The 22,602-nt window shown below is 39.1% G+C and overlaps 2 protein-coding genes across 2 annotated transcripts in view; both read left to right on the plus strand.

Moving 5' to 3' along the window:
- LOC131215432 (uncharacterized) overlaps positions 1–8,675 on the plus strand; it is a 72,188-nt gene extending 63,513 nt beyond the window's left edge. The window contains exons 15-17 of the mRNA XM_058209820.1: positions 1,969–2,070; positions 3,470–3,573; positions 8,521–8,675. Coding sequence (XP_058065803.1) covers positions 1,969–2,070; positions 3,470–3,573; positions 8,521–8,675 — 361 coding nt within the window. The remainder of the gene's footprint in view (positions 1–1,968; positions 2,071–3,469; positions 3,574–8,520) is intronic.
- Positions 8,676–15,830: 7,155 nt separating this feature from the next.
- The window catches only part of LOC131210498 (uncharacterized), a 37,471-nt gene continuing 30,699 nt past the window's right edge, over positions 15,831–22,602 (plus strand). The window contains exons 1-7 of the mRNA XM_058203757.1: positions 15,831–15,932; positions 16,014–16,096; positions 16,161–16,310; positions 16,391–16,923; positions 16,989–17,326; positions 17,393–17,450; positions 22,280–22,363. Of these exons, the coding sequence (XP_058059740.1) occupies positions 15,831–15,932; positions 16,014–16,096; positions 16,161–16,310; positions 16,391–16,923; positions 16,989–17,326; positions 17,393–17,450; positions 22,280–22,363 (1,348 nt within the window). The remainder of the gene's footprint in view (positions 15,933–16,013; positions 16,097–16,160; positions 16,311–16,390; positions 16,924–16,988; positions 17,327–17,392; positions 17,451–22,279; positions 22,364–22,602) is intronic.

Raw genomic sequence — 22,602 nt, forward strand, 5'->3', positions numbered from 1 at the left:
GGTTCGATTCCCGAATCTGGCGTGACAAAGAGGTTGGCGTGGGACCAACAACCCCGCCCGTAAAATACAATGTTACAGAAGGCAACAGAGATTAACATTGTCTTTGTTGCAGGCCAAGAGTAAGTTCCGGAGTATTGGGCTACTACTTATCAGGAGTCTAAAACTCTTTGCCAACTTTCCTAACATCTTTTATCGATTCTGCATAATGATTTGACAAGAGTATGAACGTGTGGCAAATAATACCAATGATTGGATACAACTATAAAGATATTAGCAAGGGGCCGAATTTTTTTCTAGGAGGCTCTAACAGTTTTGACAAGGCTAACAGACTAACTAACATAACATACAAATATTTACTAAACACATAATTAGTATGTGTACATTTAGTTCTCTATGTTCACTTTAATTTGTTTTACTGAGCAGTTTGCTTGGACATTACTGTTCTGGCCTGAGGATAAGAAACACAAACTTCTCAGAATTTTCGGCACAAGCTTCGAAACAGCTTACGAAAAAACATGGTCTTCGTAAAAAGACTCAAAAGTCGTGCAAAATTTTACGAAACTCTGATAGCTACCACTACAGTAGGAGAACAATTTTCTGGTACCGTTGTAGCGGGGATTTCGTCGAAAAAGACAACAACCCCTCGAGTTCGCCCACCCAGTTCTCGCAATCGAAATATTGGCTAATTGAGCAGAAATTGACCAAGGACTGAAAAAGTCTCATGGGATACGGCTGGAATGTGGATGGGGTTCAAAAAAGGTTGGCCAACGTATTTTATGACAAAATCACACTCACATCAAAACTTAATTAAAACATATGTTTGCCTTAATGTTAAAATTTATACAAAATCAATTTAAAAGGAAAAACTTTTGTTTTTTCTTTTTGTTTCTTTATTTTAAATTTTCTAATTATGTGCCTTGGTCCGCTTTAAACTGAACGTGTTCCGTCGACTCCTGAAAGCGGATATTAACGTTCGCTGGTTCACTCTGGTTCAGTATCAGAAATCATGTCACCATCAATGGACATTTATCGATCGATAAAGCAACACGTACACATATTTTTTTTGCCTTTGCGCATGCATGGTAACCGCAGCCAGTCACAGGAAAGCCGTAATTATGCCATGCCGTGCGACCTTCGAATTAAAATTCATATCGCGTGTACTTCCATGGGGTAGATGTTGCCTAAATACCGTGTTTAATATTTCCAACCTACCATTGCCAGGCTTTCACGTGCTGCGATAAAGCAAAAATGTAACGTACCAAACGGTCCTTAGGAGTGGAAGTAGAGAAAACCCGAGGCTTCATGTTTCGAGTCAAAGTGTAAATAAAGCGAATTCTTCTGACGGCGGCGACGACACCGGTTAATGTGCCTCGAAAACGATGTTGGGTGTTTGTCAAGGATTCCTGGAAAAGCGATAACAGATCGAGAAAAGAATTTAAAGTTTTGCTACATTTCCTTCTTCCTTCGCAGCAGCTAATCTCAATTACGTTTGCGAATCGAACAGATAGCAGCTCTAGCGCAAAGGACATCGGCAGTAGAGAAAGAAAGAGACGGACCATACTGCCGGCGCGCAACTTGGTTTATCACAAAATTTAATCAAATATCAAGTGCCCCGATTGAATCACGGAAGATAGTGTTCCGAAATAGTGAATCGTGGCCATCATGCTACTCCAGAATTGGTCAAATATTTATATAACGGATGCTTAAGGTAGCGTCGTGTTTTATATCACCCGAGAGCTGCTCGTTGAGTTTACGATTTATTTTTCGTTTTCATATGCAAAACCGTAGCTTGCATCGGAGCATCTTATGCTATTCTGCGGCTTAGCATTTCTACATTAGAAACGGTGTTGGACTGCTTCTATAACTTCAAATGACTAGTTATCGTTTTACCCTGTATTGATTTTTTAAATTTCCTACACTATTCACTTGCAACGAATAATTTATTGGTTTTGATTCTTCTTCTTACAGATTCCTACATTTGCGGTACAATCTTGGATCCGGCGAAATAAATATCAAGTACAATGCAACGAAAGTTAGTGACGGTTTGTGGCATCGTGTACGAGCGTTAAGGTAAGTGCAGAAATATTATAGGGCTTATTGCTAAAAGTTTGGGAACTACAAACACGAAGACCGTTGACTGACTCTATCGTTAGGTGTTTAAAAGTAGTCAAGTGGCTATTTGAACACTAATATACATTATTCAAATGGGCGACCGTCAAAATGACAAAAGCTGATAATTCAACAGCATCACAGGGTCACTTTATCCTCTTATTTACGCAACATTAGGTTTCCTTAACACCAACAAATGCTCGACCAGTTGGCCAGATTAACCCGGGTGGTTTTGTGTTTTCTTTTAAAACTGCTTGCATTGGCGAGGATTTGGAAATGGAATCCCCAAACATTGATTATTGAAAACACGCCAACATGCGGCGAAATTATTCATACTCTGGAACTCTGGAACTCATCCTTTGCTAATATGTTCAGTGCGACGAGTATTCGGTCGGTCAACCCATGTGTACTTTCCACGGCAGCATATCAAAAAATAAAACAATTCCAAATCGAGTCCTATGTTTAGCATACGTTGTGTTAGCTTTCCTCGCTCTCCAGTGGCGCATAACTATTCGCGGTGCTTTCGACCAGCGACGGGCACTGTCACTGTTTGCGTTTTTCTGGTTTGGCCTTTTGTTTTATTTTATATAATTTCTGTCCCTTGGTTCGGTGCTTTCACGCATCCTCCCTCGATTTCCCTTTGTGCTTGTGCATCGCTAATGTACCACCATCGCCGATGGGTTTCTAACAAAAACCAATTTTTCATGAATTATAAATCTATCAATCACCGGCCAGCTGCAACCCAGCACTTCGTCGGAGAAGGAAAAAAAAGACAGGCCAACCCAAATCGATAGTAGAAAATTTCCATAAGCCGTCGCACACGAGGAATGCCCCGGAATCCGTGGACCGAGACCCGTACAAGCGGATTTTCTAACCTAACTTTGCTCTTCTCTCTCTCTCTCTCTCTCTCTCTCTCTCTCTCTCTCTCTTTCACAATGTTTCTCTTTGTCTTTCACTTTTCCTTCTTTGTCGATGTTTTTTTTGTTATTTTCCCACCTTCGACCACGCGAACGGTTCACAAACGTTCGTGTCTCCTGTGGGCGACGCTTGGCACATTTTCACCTTCCGAAAAATGTGCCATTCTGTCGACGGTCGGGTGTGTGTTCGCCCTGGGGTCCTTATGGCTTCTGTTTTCGGTTGCCGTGCGTGTGACCATTAACGGTGGCGTCATCTGGTGGCGTTCATTGTCGGACGTACTCGTCCGCCCTCGGTACGGGACCGGTTTCTCTGCATGCACTGGTGACGTCACGATCAAACGCACACGTCGCAACCTCAACACTGCCGCCAACGCCATCTGGCCCCGTGGGTCCATCGGTCCATTGACACGAAACATCCAAAATTCCGACTTGTAACATCACAGAAACTCGCAGGACGGAACGCTGAAAGTAGACGGTGGAAAGCCAATCACTAGAAGATCGCCCGGTAAGCTGAGGCAGCTCAACACGGATACCGGGCTCTATGTCGGTAAGTGCTTTTTTTTTCTTTCCTTTTCCTCGTCCAATATTCTCTGTTTCGGCGAATCATTCCCGTATCAGCGTGTGATGCTTCCTTCGAGGTCTTTGAGATGGGAAACTTTTGAACCCTTTGGACGCTCGCCGTTGGCGATAAGAGCAGCATGAGAAGCAGCCCACTTGCCCGAGAGGTGGAGTGAAGCCACCGTTTGGCCTTTGGTCGAAGTTCTGCCGAACTTCGGCTGGCACTTGGTCTATGGCATCCGAACGTAGCGACCGCCCAACGTTTTGATGTTTTTTGTCCTGGCCATTCCTTTTTTTCTGGCAAAATGTGCACTTCTATGCAAAGCCATTTCGTCATCATCCGAGCTCACAAGATGATTATTAGTGTTCTGATTTGTTATTGGATTTTTGTTAAATCATTCCAGCCTTCTGAATGTAAATGGAGAAGATGAATGAATGGCGCAGGGACTAATTCAATTGATTGAATTAACGATAGATCGTTTTTTTGCACTGTACTAAGTCTGAGAGATATTTTTATCAGATATGATCTAATACTAACGTGCAGCGAAGGGCATCTTAAAATAGTGATGATACGAATGGTGTTTTTGAAATACTTTGTCGTTTGATTTCATTGGGCTTAATAAAAATCGTAAGTGCATTCTAGTTTACTGTTGTATTTTATATCTGATCTTTCGATGTAAAGTTTATTCTAAAAGAAAAGTAATGTAAAGTTGCATCAAGGAAATTACCGATTCGCCTGATGTTTCGCACACTATTGGACAATTATGGACAATTTTAGTTACAAATACACTGTCAAGTAATGGATTTAGCGCTACAATTTCGGAAACGATAATGCACCTAACACTTTTTAATAATGTCTAGAGCTTTGACTTCACTTAAGAGATTAATAAATATTCATTTGACAGTAACTGAAAATGACTGGAATTTTCCGTTGTTGCTTTCTCTAAGGGCACATTCTTGTAATGGATCGAAGTCCCATTTAAGGTTTCTTGAAATGGCGTGAAATGTGCAACTTACGATGGCATAAGAAAACAAAGGTCAAAGAAGGGGTCGAGACAGAAAATTGCAATTGATCGCCTATTTTGCTCAACTATCGGAAATCCATTAACTAGAGTCACTTGTGGGATACATCGGCGCTTAGTGCCGCTTTGAACAGCTTTTCTATGGTGCGAAAAATACACCGATGGTTATGTTGCCGCAGTGGCCCCAAGAAGGATAATCGGCACGGTTTACATTGCAAGTACAGCAGCAGGAAATATTGTTTCGGACAACCGGAGGCCAGAGCAGAAGTCGGCAATAAAGATTATATTTATGCCGTGGCGGTTCTCGGCAATATGTTGCCCATTTTTTAAAGCGATTTCGACTCCCGCTCGATACATACAAGTTGAACGTTTGAAATGGGTCTTTTAGGTGCTGTGTTCAGCGATTGTCGACATTGTTCAACAGAGTATTTTGAAGAACGTGCTGATCTTTGATGATATTTTAATAGGATGCATAATACTATCAGGCGTACAAATAGAAAACCGCCGTTTTCCCATAGCGGGGCTAGCAGCTGCAAATTAAACGATAAAAATATGCAAAACCCTGGCAATAACAGTTGAGGCATCTGTCTACAACTCCACAAAATCTCGTTTGTTTATTTTCACTCTGCTTTGACTTATTCACGTGCAAAAATGGCGAAATTTGAGCCGAACAAGTGCCATTTGCGGGAAGTGTTGCTTTTTGCGTTTCATGCTAAAAAAATGCAGCTGAAGCGCATCGAATGATAGTAGAAGTTTATGGTGACGCCTGCATTAGTGTAAGAACGTGTCGGGAGTGGTTTTGCAAGTTCAAAAACGGCGATTATGACGTGCAAGACAAGGAGCGTCCCGGACCGGTGAAAATTTCGAAGATGCCAAAATGAAAAGTTTGCTGGAAGAAGATGCTTGTCGAACGCATCAGGAACTTGCAGACTTATTGGGTGTGACGCAACAAGCAATATCGCATCGGCTAAAAGCCCTAGGAATGATCCAGAAACTTGGATAATGGGTGCCGCACGAGTTGAAGCCGAGGGACATCAAACGGTGCCTTTTCATTTGCGAGCAACTCCTTGAACGGCAAAAAAGAAAAGGTTTTTTTACATCGCATCGTGACCGGGGATGAAAAGTGGATACATTATGATAACCCAAAGCGTAAAAAATCGTTGGGGCTTCCCGGCCATGCATCAACATCTACAGCTAAACCGAACATTCATGGCTCGAAGCTGATGCTCTGTATTTGGCGGGACCAGCTCGGCGTAGTCTATTACGAACTATTGCAACCAGGCGAAACCATTACAGGAGCCCTGTATCGGACACAACTAATGCGGCTGAGTCGAGCGTTGAAGGAAAAACGGCCACAATATTCAAAAAGACACGACAAAGTTATCCTTCTTCACGACAACGCTCGACCACATGTTTCCAAAGTCGTGAAAACATGCCTGGAAACATTGAAATGACACATACTACCCCACCCGCCCTACTCTCCAGACATCGCCCCGTCAGACTACTATTTATTCCGATCGATGACGCATGACCTGGCCGAGCAGCGCTTCCGTTCTGTCGAGGACACCAAAAATTTGATCGATGCATGGATCGCGTCGAAAGAAGAACAATTATTCCGATGAGGAATTCAAAAGCTGCCCAAATTGTGGGAAAAAGTTGTGGCTAACAATAGAAATTACTTTGAAGAATGAGTTTGTAAGGAGTTTTTTACAATAAAGCCTCAAATCATGAGAAAAAACGGCGGTTTTCTATTTGTACGCCTGATAACATTATTCATAAAGTATTTCATCAGTGAAAAAAGACAAATACTTTACTAATGGCAAACTAGAAAATATTCATTTTACGTTCAACTGATTCATACCGTTCATAACATTATATGACGTGTTCTAGACAGCATTCGAAAATACAAGTTTAAACCATTAAATACCACAATAGGTTCGTTTAACAGTAGAAAAAAGAATAAGATTTGTATGGAATGTGCATTAAACAACTATATCTACTAAGTCTCAAATGGCTAGAACGCAGTTTCGTCGATATTTCGTATCATTCTGTAATTGCACCAATAAGGGCAAAATCAAAAATATAATTTAACGAAATAGTTTTATAATTTAACCATCTTGATCTAGCCGTTTCATGTTGGTAGATTGTTCCGACAAGCAACGTTGCTAACGGTCGATAGACCCAGAAGCTAGGGACGCATTGAACGAAACGACGGCCGTTGTTAGCCTGTTTCACGTTTCAAGTTAGTCCTGCACTGGCAGCAATCGTCAAGGCAAACATCATCCTAACAGGGCCATGAAAACGACCACACCACCCTTTGCACTGCTGAACCGGCTATAGAGAAAATTTATGGTTCACACATTTTTTTCGACGTTCTCTACACCCAACAGTTGCATATGGTTCCATTCGTAGTGCTTTTTGCAATATAAGCAGGGTCAGTATTCTCACGCAGCGTTGTTGGATCGGTGATGGATGTTTCCGAAAACGAAATGATATCTTCATATGGCATGGCGAGCGTTGCACAGGCTGCCAACAGCTTTGTCACTCTGCGTCCGTTGTCGACATGCGTTCTCCATTTTTCCAAATGGCGTTCAATAATAATTCACCTTTTCCAGTGACACGAGAAAAAGGGTATTTAATAGTCCACTGTGTGAAATAAAATGCAAGAAGTGCAAAAAATATCGACAGCAAGTACAGTAAACATAGTGCAATAGGAAGTAGTGCAAGTCTGCGGTACACTCGGTGTACTACACTAACACATTACACAAAGCACTAACATGTATCTTCGCCTTACCGGCAGAAACATGTAATTTAATGGAACATACTATTAGGTTTTTTCCATTCCGATCAAACAGAGGGAAAATTGTTCCAGTAAAATTTATGCATACGTTCCAAGTCGTAATGCAACATCCTGTCGATAGTTCGTCTAAATGCAAAGTGGAAAAACAGGATGCAAACATACAAACATACAGACATACAGACATACAAAAAAAAATACATTTCACTCTATCATCGGCTGACGATATACAATACGCGCGTTTAAATGCTCTAAGCTAGTTGCCCCAGTAACTCTGCAACTAGTTGTTTGTGACCACAAGGGAATGGCTCAGTACAACGATAGTCTTTCCGTTGGTCCCGTGCCGACAAATTGTCCTTGATGTCTTAAATTGACATCTTTTATTGAAAGTAATATTAATTTTTTTATATATTAGCTCCTTTAACTAATTTAACTAATTTGTGGTTTTGAATTCCGATATTTCATCAAAAATGATTTGTGTAGAACGAGAAAAACTCCCTTTACTAATGTGTTTACTGGAAGCATCATTGGAAGAAGATAATGGTCCAGCATAACAATAGACAACAGAACAATTTGAAGCAGCAACTTGAATAAACTAAAAGCTGTCAAAATCTTTCTCTTAAATCAATATGACCAGCCAACCGGAGTCTATGTCTCTGTGACGTGTCTTAGTACTGGGTCTATTCCATGGCTGGCTGGATGGGTTTTGACATGGAATCTGATCGAAATCGCTCCTTCATATAGCTTCACTTTCATTAATTTATTAGTAAGTTCTTAAAGTAGAAAGGAAGAAAATCTTCTAAAAAGCCAAATTGGGTATCCAACGGTGACAATTTCCGTAGCTAAAGAATAAGAACTTATTAACTGTGTCGCACGCTAGGCATGGTTTTTTAAAGTTTTTCATTACGTAAAATGTTGTGCAATGCTGCTGCGGTACTATATCCATTTACATCCACAAATACACTGAAAATTTCCCAATATTATGAATCAAAAGTACTAAAGGGAGACGAAACCAAACGTCCGCCTTTGCGTACTTGCCGTCTTTTGGATACCACCAACTTTTTAAGGCTAGCGAAATTAATTTATCTAATTTGAATATTTAATATCCTTTCTACAGGTGGGCTGCCGGCTGCGGTGCATTATACTCGCCAACGATACCGGTCCGGTATCATGGGCTGCATATCGGAGCTAATACTGGCCGGTGAGCTTCGCCTGAGTTTCGACGCAACGATATTGGGTACGGCTCACAACGTTGAACCGGGTGCTCCATGAAGGTAGATGTTCCAGGTGTCGTCGATGTACAGATAAACTGATTGTACAGTACGGTACTGTGGTTCATCAACGCTTACGCACCCAATCCCCACGAGTATTTTTCGTCCTCAAACCCAACGAAAACCAAGCGTAGTGTACGGATGGCGTTGAGGAACGTGATGCACCAAGCGCAACAGATAGACAAGAAAGTGTAACATTTAAAATAAAACCAGCCGTTAACTCGGAAATTGCGAGCGAAATGATAAGAAAAATGAGACGAAAACTTACCAAAAAGAAACAAACATTTCGAATATCAACGTCAATCAGAGAAAATGCGAGAGCGTGTAGCTAATTTCTCAGTGTATAGATCGAATGCAGCCATATTTATTACAGAAATGCGAGAAACTGGTAAACTATATGTGTTTAAGCTAGTCTGCAGAGAAGTGTGCTACTAAGAAGGTAAGAATGTATTACATGTAGAATATGAATTGCAAAACAAGCGGAAATTAAGTAGACTGGTGTTATGGTCGTGGGAGATAGAAGAAGGAATGCTTGATGAAAGAATGGATGGTAAAAAGTACTGAAGAGGATTAGGAATAAGACAGAGAGCGAACAAACATAGAATGAAGAATTTATACATATACACAACTGAATGCAACAATGTTTCATGGACTCGGAAGATGGCAAAAAAACATCATTAACAGTACGCATCCATTGCATGATCATGAATTAGAAACAAGCAAAACATTCAATGTATGTATAGAGGTAAACATTTGCGTCAATTTTATTACACACCATCAACATAACTGGAAAGCAAATTACAAACGGCAAAGCAATGTTGAATTAAATTCTATATGTTCCAAAGTATTAAATTCTATACGTTAAGTTTGATCTCAATGCTAGACATGTTTGTACTTCATTGTAGAGAAAACTTAAGTTCTACGATTCAGTAAAGTGAAAAACTAATTTTGATTCAGTTGTCGATCCAGAAAAATAGTATAGGGCTTTTGAAAAACGAAATCGCATTCTGCTCGGAAAACTCCATACACAGATTTCATACCATAAAAAAAACAGCACCAAAGGAAACATAGAAGTGCGACATGATGATAATTGTTCATCGCACTGTGTCCTTAATTTATCAAGCGATTACTCTCCAGTGGACATTTGATGCTTTACCTGCACTTGACAAATGACACGATTTCATTGACGATTGTATGAAAAATTAAAAAAATGCGAAAGCCTCCTTATAGGCGGCAGAGAATACACCAATCTAAAAACTGTTTTTTATGCATTAATTACTTCGTGAAAACGTGAACCTAGTCATTTAACCAGCCATGAATTTAATGCTTTACCTCGCACGAAATAACAGATCACGAGTTGACGGATTAATTGTTTTTTGAACACTCGAACGCCTTAGATATTATAGTTTCTATAAGTGTGCGCTATAAATTTGATCTCTCCTTATCTTTTTCTTTTATCTCTACGTATCGTTTTCGATAACAGTTTGGTTTGGGTGCGATTTGAGGTAATAATTCTCTCCGCTTTTAACCATAGATGCTTTAGAGCCTGATTACGCTTCATCATTACCGTCCATTTATTCAACTGCTATGATGGAGTTACATGGTTATTGCTGACGTCCATGGCTGACGTCATGCTTGCAAAGAAAGCTAATAGAACAATTACTGATGGTTGTTCTTTTGATAGTTACGATTATTATTTAACGCGATGAGGTTGTCGTATTCAAACCAAAATCCCCTCAAAACAAAGCTTCTTATTGTGTTCCCACAAATAAACGACGCTACAAACAAAGTCGTTGGCTGAAGATGTACAAAAGGATAACAGAACGGAAGAAAAAAAAACATCTTATCATTCCTTAGATAACATAAGGTGCAAGCAAACAATTACATCACGGACAAATGCGGAATGACTCAGTGTTATAATTTTGATGTTCTTATAAGAACTGCAAATGATGTGTGCGTAATTCCAAATCCACAAACATTAACCCTAAATTTGATTAGTAATGATTTTAAACGAGCCATATAAATCGACGATCAGTAGTGAATCGTAAGAAAGAGAAAGCGTAAATTATAAAAGAGAACAAACTTCAAAGAAATGCTGTCAATTTCATTCCTTACAGATTCGGAATAACCAAGCCCTTTTTTCTTTTTAGATATTTGCTTCTTTTTATTTGTAGAAACATTTTTGTTTATTCCAAATAAAAGGTTTGAATAGAAAGAATACTGAACTGTGACTGAGACATAAACTTGACCGCAAAGTTAAGCAATTTAACGCGCATATCAGTAATATAATCTGCATCAAGACAAAAAAAATTCATCTACTTGGGTTAGTGTAAGTGATTTACATTTGTGTAAAAGTATTTCTCGAATATTATTAAATTTACAAATCACAGTCGATCAGTGAATAACATTTATCTTAAGGAGAACAAATCCAAAATTCCACAATATTCATACATCAGCGGAAAACAGGATTGTTAAGTTGCAAAAGTGCAGGAATCTATTGCCCAGTGTATTAAAACAAGATTGGCTTTCTTTACTAGGGACCCACAAGAGCAAAAAAACTGAATATCGTTGTTGTAACTCTTTTTGTATTTGTTTGGTCTGAATATTAGATAATGACTGCATTCGATTACCGCTTCGTTTTGTTCGATCAACGCATAGCCACTTTGTGTAAGAACAATTAAGGTATTGGTGTTTTATGGTAAAAAAAATGCTTAAACTGATCCAGAAGGATCGTTCCATTGTCTAATCGTAAACATTTCGACGAATTTTGAAGTGTTTGAACCAAAAATGTGCTTTACTATAGAATCACCGAACATAGTAGAGCAATAACAAAACGCACATCCGCAGATCACAAGAACCATAGAACGAAAAATTCCGAAAACCTGTAACTATATACTATTGTAGACTGGTTTAATTCGATGAGCAATGGAAACCGCATTTTATTTGCCATAATCCTTATTACATAATCAATCATTGTCAATCATCATCGGCTAATGAATTAGATTTTTCTTGTTAGATACAATGATGCAGGGGTAGCAATGGAATTAGAAGACTTAGATTAATTTTGTGTCACGATTGTTAATGCTCGACTGTGTGTGTGCGTTTGTGAACATTCCAACAAGTTAGACTCGGTGCAACTTCACTTCAAATTTATTTTTATTCATTTCTCATAGAAATCCCAACGCGCGAAAACATAATGAGAACAACCTGAAAGTGACAAAAAGCTAACACCTGAAAACGTATTCTGTTGACTACGTTTGCTAATTAGGCAGCCTTTGTACATATTTTTATTAGTGGTCGAATATCAATAGTCGCAAAACAGATTTCAGTGCACCACCGTTTGCCTGCCGGACTCAATACTCAAAACCACTGACGTGTAGTGTGCCACTACAGCAATAAAAACGCATAATCGCAACAGCATTTGAATGTGCGCTCCGTTCACAATTTCAGACATTTTTAATGAAGAAATCGCACACGGCATTCTCTAGTCGAGAGACAACTAGCTGCTTGAAAGAACCATTTTGTAATCCTTATGAAACTAATCAAATTCGTAAGCTGGAACAAACGCAGTGTTCGATCGGGTAACAAAGGGACAACACGTCTCTTGTCTTTAAACTAAGTTGCGAGTATGGGGTAGTTAGCTGAAGAAGTAAAATAAGTGCTGCATGATGTGGAATAAGCTACGCTGGAATAAATGAACAAACAACAATTTAAAAAGTGTTGAGCCACGACTTACGGCAAAACATGAAATAACAAAACCAGCAAATCTGAAATCTTCGATTAATATGTAAATAAAATTGAATCTAAACATTTGGTATCTAGCGAATGCTAATAAAAGAAGTAATAAAAGATGACTCAAAAATCCATAGAACAGAACTTTATGGGGTACAGAATACAGCAAACAAGACAAGAAATAAAACACAAACAAATCAACCTGCTTATATACATCTCTACATATAGATATATACATATATGTAAAAGTATGTTTGTAACCGCTGTTGGAAGCAAGAAGAGGGCTGATGTCGCAAAAGTAACTAAAAACAATGAAGACGAAACAAAATACGCAGCCACTTAAGGGCAACCATTAGCGATGGAGACGCAAGCCTAGGAAAATCAATAAAACAAATGAAATCGTCGCCGTCGTCGTGTACATGGATAGAAAATTTACCATCTTGCGATCTGCGAACGCCGCAGCGCAAAACGGCATAGTTGCTGAAAAACAATTTGTCATCAACTTTAAATCTCTTAGTTGTGTGCAAGAACCGTGCAATGCCAAGAACTATAAGATTATTTTTTAAAGAAATGACTTCGAAAAAGGACAAGAATAAAGAAGTTACAGACAACTAAAAAACGATAACGAGATAATTTAAGGCATATCATTGGTTGTATTCTAAACGTTAACGCGTCTGCTTTCCGAAACAATCATAATTGAATCTATATTACAGAATAACATTTCACATGAGTTGTCCTTAGTCGTGTCCCTAATCCTCCCAAAGTAAACTGATTGAAAAATAATAAAAATAAAAATCCAGGACATTGAATTTCTGAGAATGAATCTGTGTGCAACCAAATGAAACAATTTCAAAAAATACATACGATATTTAGTTTGATTGTTATGCTTATGTTCATAAAGTTAGGTTTCTTTGCTATTGTATATAATTATTATGCGTAAGTTGAAAATCAATCATTCTTTCATGATTCACAAAAGAAATGTTGTACATTGCTGAGGGAATGGGAAAATGAAACGTGAAAAAACGGGAGCGACATTACTGCTGGATACTATTTATTAGTAGAACATCTCACGACATTCGGTATGATTGTGTGGATAATCATAGTTTTGTTAAACAATGCCCCAACATGAGCTGGCACTGAGCCCGTGAACAATGCAGAAACATTACGTAGCGCACGATTGTTTTGTTTAATAAATGCGAGAGTGAAATTCTGTATATATGCATTATTCGTTTCGTACATTTAAAAAAGATATAATATGAAACTCAAACTAATTTGAATTTACGTCCTAACGACATGTCTTGTTTGTCTAACGGCATGTAAATGAAAATGTTGTTTGAATTTTATCCAACGAGCGTTGGTTGCTTTTTACATGCATGAGTAATTTGCATAGCAACTCATAGAAGAAGAAATATGGGTCATTCCTGGTTCCTTGACGCTTGGTTAAGGACAACGAAAAGAGTCCATTATCAACCAACGAAACGAACGGATTTCAAAGAAAACACTTTTTTATGTACAATTTGTATTATGGTACTTCTTTGTTGAGAAACTTCCCGACACAAATTCGGGCAGTTTCGATCGGGAACAGTGTTCGAGCACTTTTATCTTACTCTCTCTCTTTTATCTCTTTATCTCGAAATTAGCTCTGCTCTCACGGTAGCTTCTGGTAAAGACAGTGGAATTCAGGCACCATTTCATTCAGAAGACTACACGAGGTCGAGCTTTGGCCGTTCCGTTTGGCGAATCCGTTCTCATAAACGACATACACAACCGATTTTCAGGCACGAAGGTACAATTTAGTCGAATGTTTGCCTTATAAATCAATATTTTTTTATATTTTCGGAGTTTTATGTACATTTGCACTATGAGTGTGGGCTCCACAATCTGTGAAATCGATAATGGCTTGGAATTTTGCAGATTTTTGTCGCTGAAAATACCGATTAAATAGGTTTTGCAATGGTAACATTCCTAGGTCCTAGGGCTATGCTGAGAACCGGCCAAATTCTAGTCACATTATGTTCAATCTGATTGCTGAAAAACTAATGATAGTAAGTACTGACACGTAAGCAGCTTTGTTGAAGGGGTAGAAGAACTATTATCAATAACATCACGCAATAACTGTTTGGTGTTTTTTTTATCGTCTACCCGGAAGCCCCTACATTTGAGATCCACATTAGGTTCACAAATCATTTATACTTTTGGAACTAACATTTTTCTCAGGTCCACTACATGTGCATGTTTTAATATACATATTTTGACATATTATCAGTGAAAATAAACATCAGCGGTTGCTAATAAGGAAATCGAAACGCACCACACTAAATTGTCTCAACCTCAATTGTTTGTGAATTTGTTGTTGATTGCTTGTTAATGTTAAAGTGGTAATGTATTAGATGTTTATGAATAGATGTTTCATTGTCCAAAAACTGTCCACTCACAAGTACCAACTGCCCTTTTGAAAAGTTTCAAAGCGTTCCATGGCTCTGTAAAGCGACCGATTTCCCGCGTACTGTTGGAGTGACAGAGACAGCAGCAGTGCCGTTGGTACGACTGTCAAAATCGCACACATGACAGGGGAAACAGGCAAAAACAACTCTCGAAAGTGCTATCATCTTGACGTTCGCACACGAAGTAAATTAGCGGAGCAAACGGGAAGCTAGCGCAATCGATGCGAATATATACGTCGAAAGGTAAGAACGGGAGCAAACACGAAGCCTCACTGAAATGAAACACGCCAGGAAGGTAGTGACCAGCCGCAAAGGATTGGCCATAGTTAACTGTTGATCGGCGTAGATGTCACCAAATTTGGGGCCACGGTGACTGCGACGATAAACTGCAGCCGTGCTATCTAAGTATGTGGCGAACCGATAGTGAACGGTTCGCCAAAGAACTCGATTCAATGGGTGCTGTGCGAGTGAAAGTGTGTTGTAAATAAATAAGTAATTTGTGGTAGTTCCCCGTTTCGTTCGAACAACCAGTGCAGCTGCTTTACATTTTTCGGTCAAAAGTCTCGAAAGGCGTCACAAGGTCGAAATCTTACCATAGCAGAGCTTGAAATTGGACGAATGGACATACAATTGCGCTAAATGTGTGTTGATGCCGGTCTTGCGTCAAATAGTCAACTCATTAACTAATGGTTTACAGTAATTAGTTTAACAGCAGCCGATTTGGGCGTAAGTGCGTGCCGTTCCATCATGTTTCGTCAGTCACAATATAAACATGGAAGAGTTTTAACACAGTAAACAAAGCATGAAACGTCAAAGGCAAATCTTGTATCTTTTCAGTGTCATAAATAAATTCCCGACGGTAGTACACAAACTGTAACAAACTGCTCACAGTTTTGCCAAACCTATTTCTACGGGATTAATATCATCGAGCATTGATCGGCAAATCTGCAACTGGACTCTTGGTGACATCCTTTTAGAGGATGGCAGAACCGAACGCGTTGCCACCGGATGTTAACCCGGAAAACAATCCCATCCCGGGTGCCCCGCTTATAAATCCCACACGACCCAGGAATAACATGCAGGTATGCAATGGTTTTTTCTAGAATTCTATTTCAATTATTAACTTGCCTCCGTGTCTGCTTTATTTCCGTGCATACTTCTAGAATCCGTTGATAAACGTACGAGATCGATTGTTTCACGCTCTGTTTTTCAAAACAGCAATCGCTTATGCACAGACAATTCCACGGTATGTTTAAAAGAATAGCCAATACAGCTTGAATGTCAAAGCCTACTGATCACATCTTTTCCAGACCTGTCCGTCGTGCCATCGAACTGATGATGCTGCTTAAGGCGTTAGCTGCATTTTTCATCCTGGCGTATATTCATGTGCGCTTTTCGCAGACACCAACAACATGCCTTGAGCACGTGAAGAATGATTGGCCTCGTGATGGAATACTTCGGTAAGCATTTCATGTGATGGCACTGGAAGCCAATACAATCAAGTTTAAATTCTTGTCAAACGTACCGTTGATAATTTTAGCGTGGAAATTTTAAGCTTAAGCCAGAGTGAGCTCGAGGGAGGCACGCAAGCATCTGATGTGGATGAAACAGATGTGAACGTGCTACGCAATACACTAAAAAATGGCATGGTTAGCATCGACCCATCAACGACCCTGCCCCACGAAGAGGAACAACAAAAACAGAACGTTGACTTAATGCAACATAGCTTCTCCAATAGCAGCCCAATGCCACGGGAGAAAGTAAATTATGAACAGATGACGTCGGACATCTACACCGCGACGAGACCGGACAACTTTATAGTCACCGAAAACTTCACTGAGGTGACAATAGACAGTACTCCATTTCCGGGCGACAAAGCTCGCCAAATGGACGCTTTTCGTGACGACGGGCAACGTAAAACACCACCAATCGTGACAACGTTAAGAGATAGACAGGATGCTGTTGTTTATGCGAATGAAACGATCATGAAAGCGCTTCATGTTTCTGGTGATGAAAATGGCGAAGAAGGTCTCAAGTCGAACGTTCCCGTAATGGAAAAGCTGCGTAATACTGGTGAGATTTCCAAAATAGTACCATAAAGATTCCTTCTCATCTCTTTCCGCCCTTTTGTCCCTCAGTTTTGGCAGCTGATCAATACATTGTGGAATATTCGCTTGAATATGGGTTTTTGCGGCTGTCGGCTGCCACGAGACAGAGATTGAACATTCCGGTTCATGTGGTGCGTCTCGATCCGCATGTGAACGAATGTTTCGGCGATTCGTTCAGTCGGTTGATCTTGAAACATTTTCTTGGTTACGACGACATACTGATGGCCTCCGTGAAGGTGCTAGCCGAACAGGAGGATAACAAGGGTTATTTGCGAAATGTCATCACTGGCGAGCACTTCCGATTCGTATCTATGTGGTGGATGGGACGTGGATCGTATACGGCTGCCTTCTCCATTATGGTTCTGTTTGTAAGTAACGCTTTTGGCTATCGATATGAATTGAATTTTATCGTATTCGGTTTTGTTTATTTTTAGACGATTTCGATTTCCATGCTGCTCCGATACTCGCATCACCAAATTTTTGTTTTCATTGGTAAGTTTGATGTTGAAAATATGCTATATTTGGTTTTTGTGGTATAGTGAGTTACCTTCATATTTCACAAAGTTACAACATTTAACGAAAGTGGGATCTGAGCCAAATTTCTATGCATGCTTATAACATTTGTTTAGCATCTACCATGATTATGATACTTATTTCATCATATGAACAACTTATAATAGTATGTGTAGTCGTGTACACATGCTATTATGCATACAATATATGTACTAGTATGCATATAATAGAAAGTTCACTGAAAGTAATACTAGTGAGTCATTTTATCGAATTTTGATTGATATTTCGAGCCATGCAAAAGCCCGCCTACACAAACTCGTGAATGAGGACGCAAAGACGCAAAGTTTGTTTGAGTATCATGTGTAAGGTATTGACAGTTATTGTATCTTGATTGTTTACAATTGGTCAATGCTGTGATATGAAATGGATAGTGAGATTCTTTCACTGTGAACATATTTATTTCACTATGTGATATTACGTTTTTAGTGAACTATACTGGTTAAATGTTATTAATTCATAATTTACACACACGGTTTTAATGCTTTGGAAATAAACGAGCATTATCGAATTTGTAGTTTTTGCAAAAAAATATATTTGGCACGATTACTAACGGGGTTCAGTTGTAATTTAGTTGAAATTAACTATGTTAGAGATAATAAAAATTGCTAAGATGTTGCACATTAAAAAATGCAACATATGTTATTATTTTGCTTTGGCTTGAAATTGAGGAAAACAAATTTTTTGCATCTCTGATAATTATCATTACTTAATACAGCTCTGTTCGTATTACAATAAATTGCTAGTTCAAGCATTGAACTTATATTTCTAAATATGTTTAAATTTACAATTTTGAAATTTAAATTTAAAATGTTAAAGTAGAACAAATTGTGTTTGGAAGGAACGAACCGTGAAGCACCATTATCTACATTATTCTTATCATTAACATAATATTTACAAAGAAACAAAAAATACTGACAAGATATCTTCTTTTGAGAATATAATTGCTTGCTAAAAACAGGCAATTAACCCATCCTCTGAAAGAAGTATGTACGGGTACTTATCACAATCAGGCTTTAGATTATAGAGATTGTAAAAGTTGTAAACCGTTGTAAAAGTAGGCCATTGAGTAGTTTCAATATTATCAAATAACAGAGTCAACATTGTTAAATTATATTATTATCAAATGCATGATAGAAACACTAATGTCTGGTGATATGCGTTTCCTGAGATTTAAAAGTAATGAATATATTTTACTTCCTAAGTATCGATTTAATTTAATCTATTTTAATTCTCTGGATTAGCTTTCTATCAATTATATGTGAAAACATATTGCGATACGGAACCGAAAAATATTTAATTGATACGGAACCGGAAATAATTTAATAATTTAATTTTTAATTTTTGGAAAATATTTAATTGATTGAAGTGAAGTTTAATGTTTTGAGGAAACAAAACATTGGAATGTTTAGTTTCGCATTATTAGATTAGTCGTTGAGTATAATGTCTACTGTGGTTCGGTGACCGAGTTTAATCTGTTTTCATGAATATATTTGTAAGGATAGAAATAAAATAAGGTTCAATGCCTAGTCCACTTTTCCAGAGTATGGAGAAGGTCGCAATGATTCCACGTTTTGGATCCAACGTATCAAAGAATGTTCTAGGGTATGCTGAAGAGTTAGAATATGCATAAGCCATGATACTTCAAAGCCATGATTTGCGAAACAATAATTTGGTTTGCCATCAGTCCAAAAACGCTCCCTCGTCCCAAGAGTGTTTCTCGAACAACACCAGCCAGGATAGCGTGGCTTTTCACGACGTTTGCAATGCATTTCAAAAACATGTATTAGTGTCTCATTTAATTTGAAATTCTGTTTAAATTATAACAAATCGTTTCGAACAATCATATAATGTCTTATTTCGTCCCATTGGTCTCATTAATCCTAAATGCATTCCTTTAATTGAATTGTCATCAAACTCTATTAGGCTTAAACTTTAGTTTATTCATACTATATTACGTGAAGCAACATACGTGCTCGTAGTAAAGGGCAAACGATGATAAACAGCATTTAGGTTGAATAAGTCTCTACAGCAATGGAAACCATCAAAAGTTTTCCTCAAACGAAGGTCATTTTTATCAATCTGATACCTTTCGATAATAAGCGCTCAAACAGGTGCTAGCTGGGGACCAAACGAAAGAAAACACGGATCGATATGAAACCAAATCATGATCGAGTGGCGCCAAACGAACGAATAGTTTGTTGTACATATTGATGGTTTGCCATGGTATTCCAATCCCTTACCCGTTTTTTTTGTGGCACTCTTTTTCCATTGGACGGTCATGTTAACCCACATTCAGACTGTCCTTTTCCGCTATCAACCTTTGCAATTCTATCGTCACCATCTGCGTTGGCAGCAACGCCATGCCACCCGTTTCTCTTATTGTTAGTGTTGTGCGCTCTTCGGGTCGATAATGATGTGACACGCAGAGAATAATGACGTTGACGAGATGTTCGCCGCAGCACCATTCAGCTGCCGCCCGGCTTGTGTCGAAGGTGAAACCATAATCGGAGCTCCGACGATTTGATTGTGAGATACCGATATTAGTTGCCAGGGTTACCAAAATTGATTGGTTATCAGAGTAGGAAACAGCAAACGAAGTCGCGGAGAAAAATACTATGACCGGTGTTTGGCAAAGAGCATGCATTTGATGCATCACTTTTCCTATGGCGAAGTCCGGCTTTTCATGATGCGTTGGAAGCGACTGTAGAACGATTTTCGACTTTGTGTAATTGAACCTTTTTTCATTGGGCAAACTTAAACGATTCAAATATTTGAAGCTGTCAATTCGTCAAAACTGACAATGTGTTGTTTAATATTAGTTCAATCATTACTTTTTTATTTTTATATTATTTACGTTAATATCGGAGACGAGTTTTTATTATAATTTTTGGCTTATATTATCGTTTCGTGTATAGTAGTTTTTTATATGTTGTTTTTGTAAAAGATATCAAGCATTGTTACAACCTGACATAGCAACCATTATAATCGTATCGTCCAGATACCCTTAAGATGTTACATGAAGAAAACCAGTAATAGTGCTGCGACATGGTACGCCTTTCCAAGGACAGGCTTTAACATTTCGGGGAAACATTTCAATGCCGGTGGCCTTCTTACGTATCTCACAAAATTCCCTTGAGGCGCACACGGTTCGGTGCGCCAAAAGCGTCCGTTTTGGTCGCTAGGAGCCCGGCAGTGGTGTTCCTTCTGCGTCGAAAAATAAACAAAAAAAGTTTTGTTCGAAATGAATTGGCCGAGTAAATTATCCCTTCCATCCTTCCCGAGCGAAACGTAGCATCGTGTGGTTGCTGTCCACTCGTTTACGGATTGTTTACACTCGAGCACCGTTAATATGGCTTCGGTCACAATAAGTGGTCAGCTCACACGCAACCCAGAATCGCAATATGGTCAGAGTAATGGTATCCGTCGTGCATGGATCAGCTTCACCTTAAGCGACTCGAACTCTGACATCGACGTTGTGCTTTAAGATTTGATCTCATTCCGGTTGGTTCCACACATGATGATGAACACATTGCCTTGTGTACGGCTGGATGTGAGCTTTGTTGATGTGTCCTCAGTTCTACGAGACACCTCAGATGACACCTCGTGAAGACTTTTTTGTCTTCCAAGGGACGACAACTTCCTGAAGTCTTTTCATATAATCAGCATTTGCCACTGCACGATGCGAGAGGTTTGGAATGGCGACGAAGGGTACGTCCCCTATCCCGGGGTGGCATACACCTGTTGGCATCTTCGCCACATTACTCTCTCGCTTTCTTGTGTATAATATCATGTTTTGTTTGTGTGTAATGTGCGTTTTTGTTATAGCTGTTGTGGAAAATAAAAGTTTTCACATCGACTTACTTCCAGCCACACGTGGCTGCCATTGTTACTCCACTAGGTGTATGCCGGCGGTAGGATTGATAGCTTGGGGAGCGATAGTACACGTTGGGGTTAACACCTGTCGTCCCACACAAACCAACCTACCGCCTGGGGGATGTAAGCAACCGCCTTTTAACGTTAGGACGGAGCACACCTTTTATCTATTGTCGTCGCTTTCGAGGCGGTCCACGGTGACGGAGAGGCACTACTCACAGCCTAGGATCGTTGATAAAAAGGATTCCTATCCAATATGTTACCATGAAAATGTAGCTAAAGTGAATTGAAAGTGAAACATGATAGCCATTTGACATGAATGTGTGTAATTAGGTTGTGGCGTTGTTTACGTGTCTATGAAGCCTTTTCTTTTTACCTTCCTCCGGGCGCTTTTTCGGTTGCTCTTCGATCTGAAGCCATTGTCTTCGGTTTGGCTCGGCTATACGCAGGCGTTTGTCCATCTACATGAACATCCTTATGATAGTCCGCTTCCTTCCGCCGTATCTGGACCGACCATGTCTCGTTTGGCCGAAAATTACCGTTATTTGCTTTCCACCTCTGTGGCACTTTCGAGCCACGGGTTGTTGTTTGCTATTGAACCTTTGACCACGGCAGTGAGTGTTGTGGTATGCCTCTGTGAGCTCAAATGAGACGAATTTATCGATAGAAGCATATCATTTACGTGTTGTTTTGATCGCCTCTGCCTTGGGCGAGTTTATTTTGATCCTGCTTGCCCATGTCGCTAACTATAGGTGTGTTTCGATATATTAAATTGTTTTAGAACTATGCATTCAAAGTAACGTATTTAAAGTTCATAGTAGATTTTAGTGTTTGAATTTTTTTCGAAATGTTTACATGTTTTTCTCAATTTTCAGTGGATTTACTGCAAATGCTCGAGTTTAACATACCTGTCCGGTTTCCTGCGGCACCTCTGCTGACTGTAATTCTCGCGTTGGTTGGTAAGTGTTTGATGTTTATTAAAATTATTATTAATTATGAAGAATATCTATTACCAATGGTCATTTTCCAGTACTAGTCACGAATCTAATGTCAGTTTTGCAATATTGTATTTGTTTGTATTTGTAAAGTAAATAACTATGGACTTCTCCGTGAATTGGAAGTGAACTTCTTACTATTAAATTTGTTATTATTCTAACACTTTAATGTTATCAATATTCAGAGCAACAGAACACGCATT

The sequence above is a fragment of the Anopheles bellator genome, chromosome 1 (genome assembly GCF_943735745.2).
Source record: "Anopheles bellator chromosome 1, idAnoBellAS_SP24_06.2, whole genome shotgun sequence".
NCBI lineage: Eukaryota > Metazoa > Arthropoda > Insecta > Diptera > Culicidae > Anopheles > Anopheles bellator.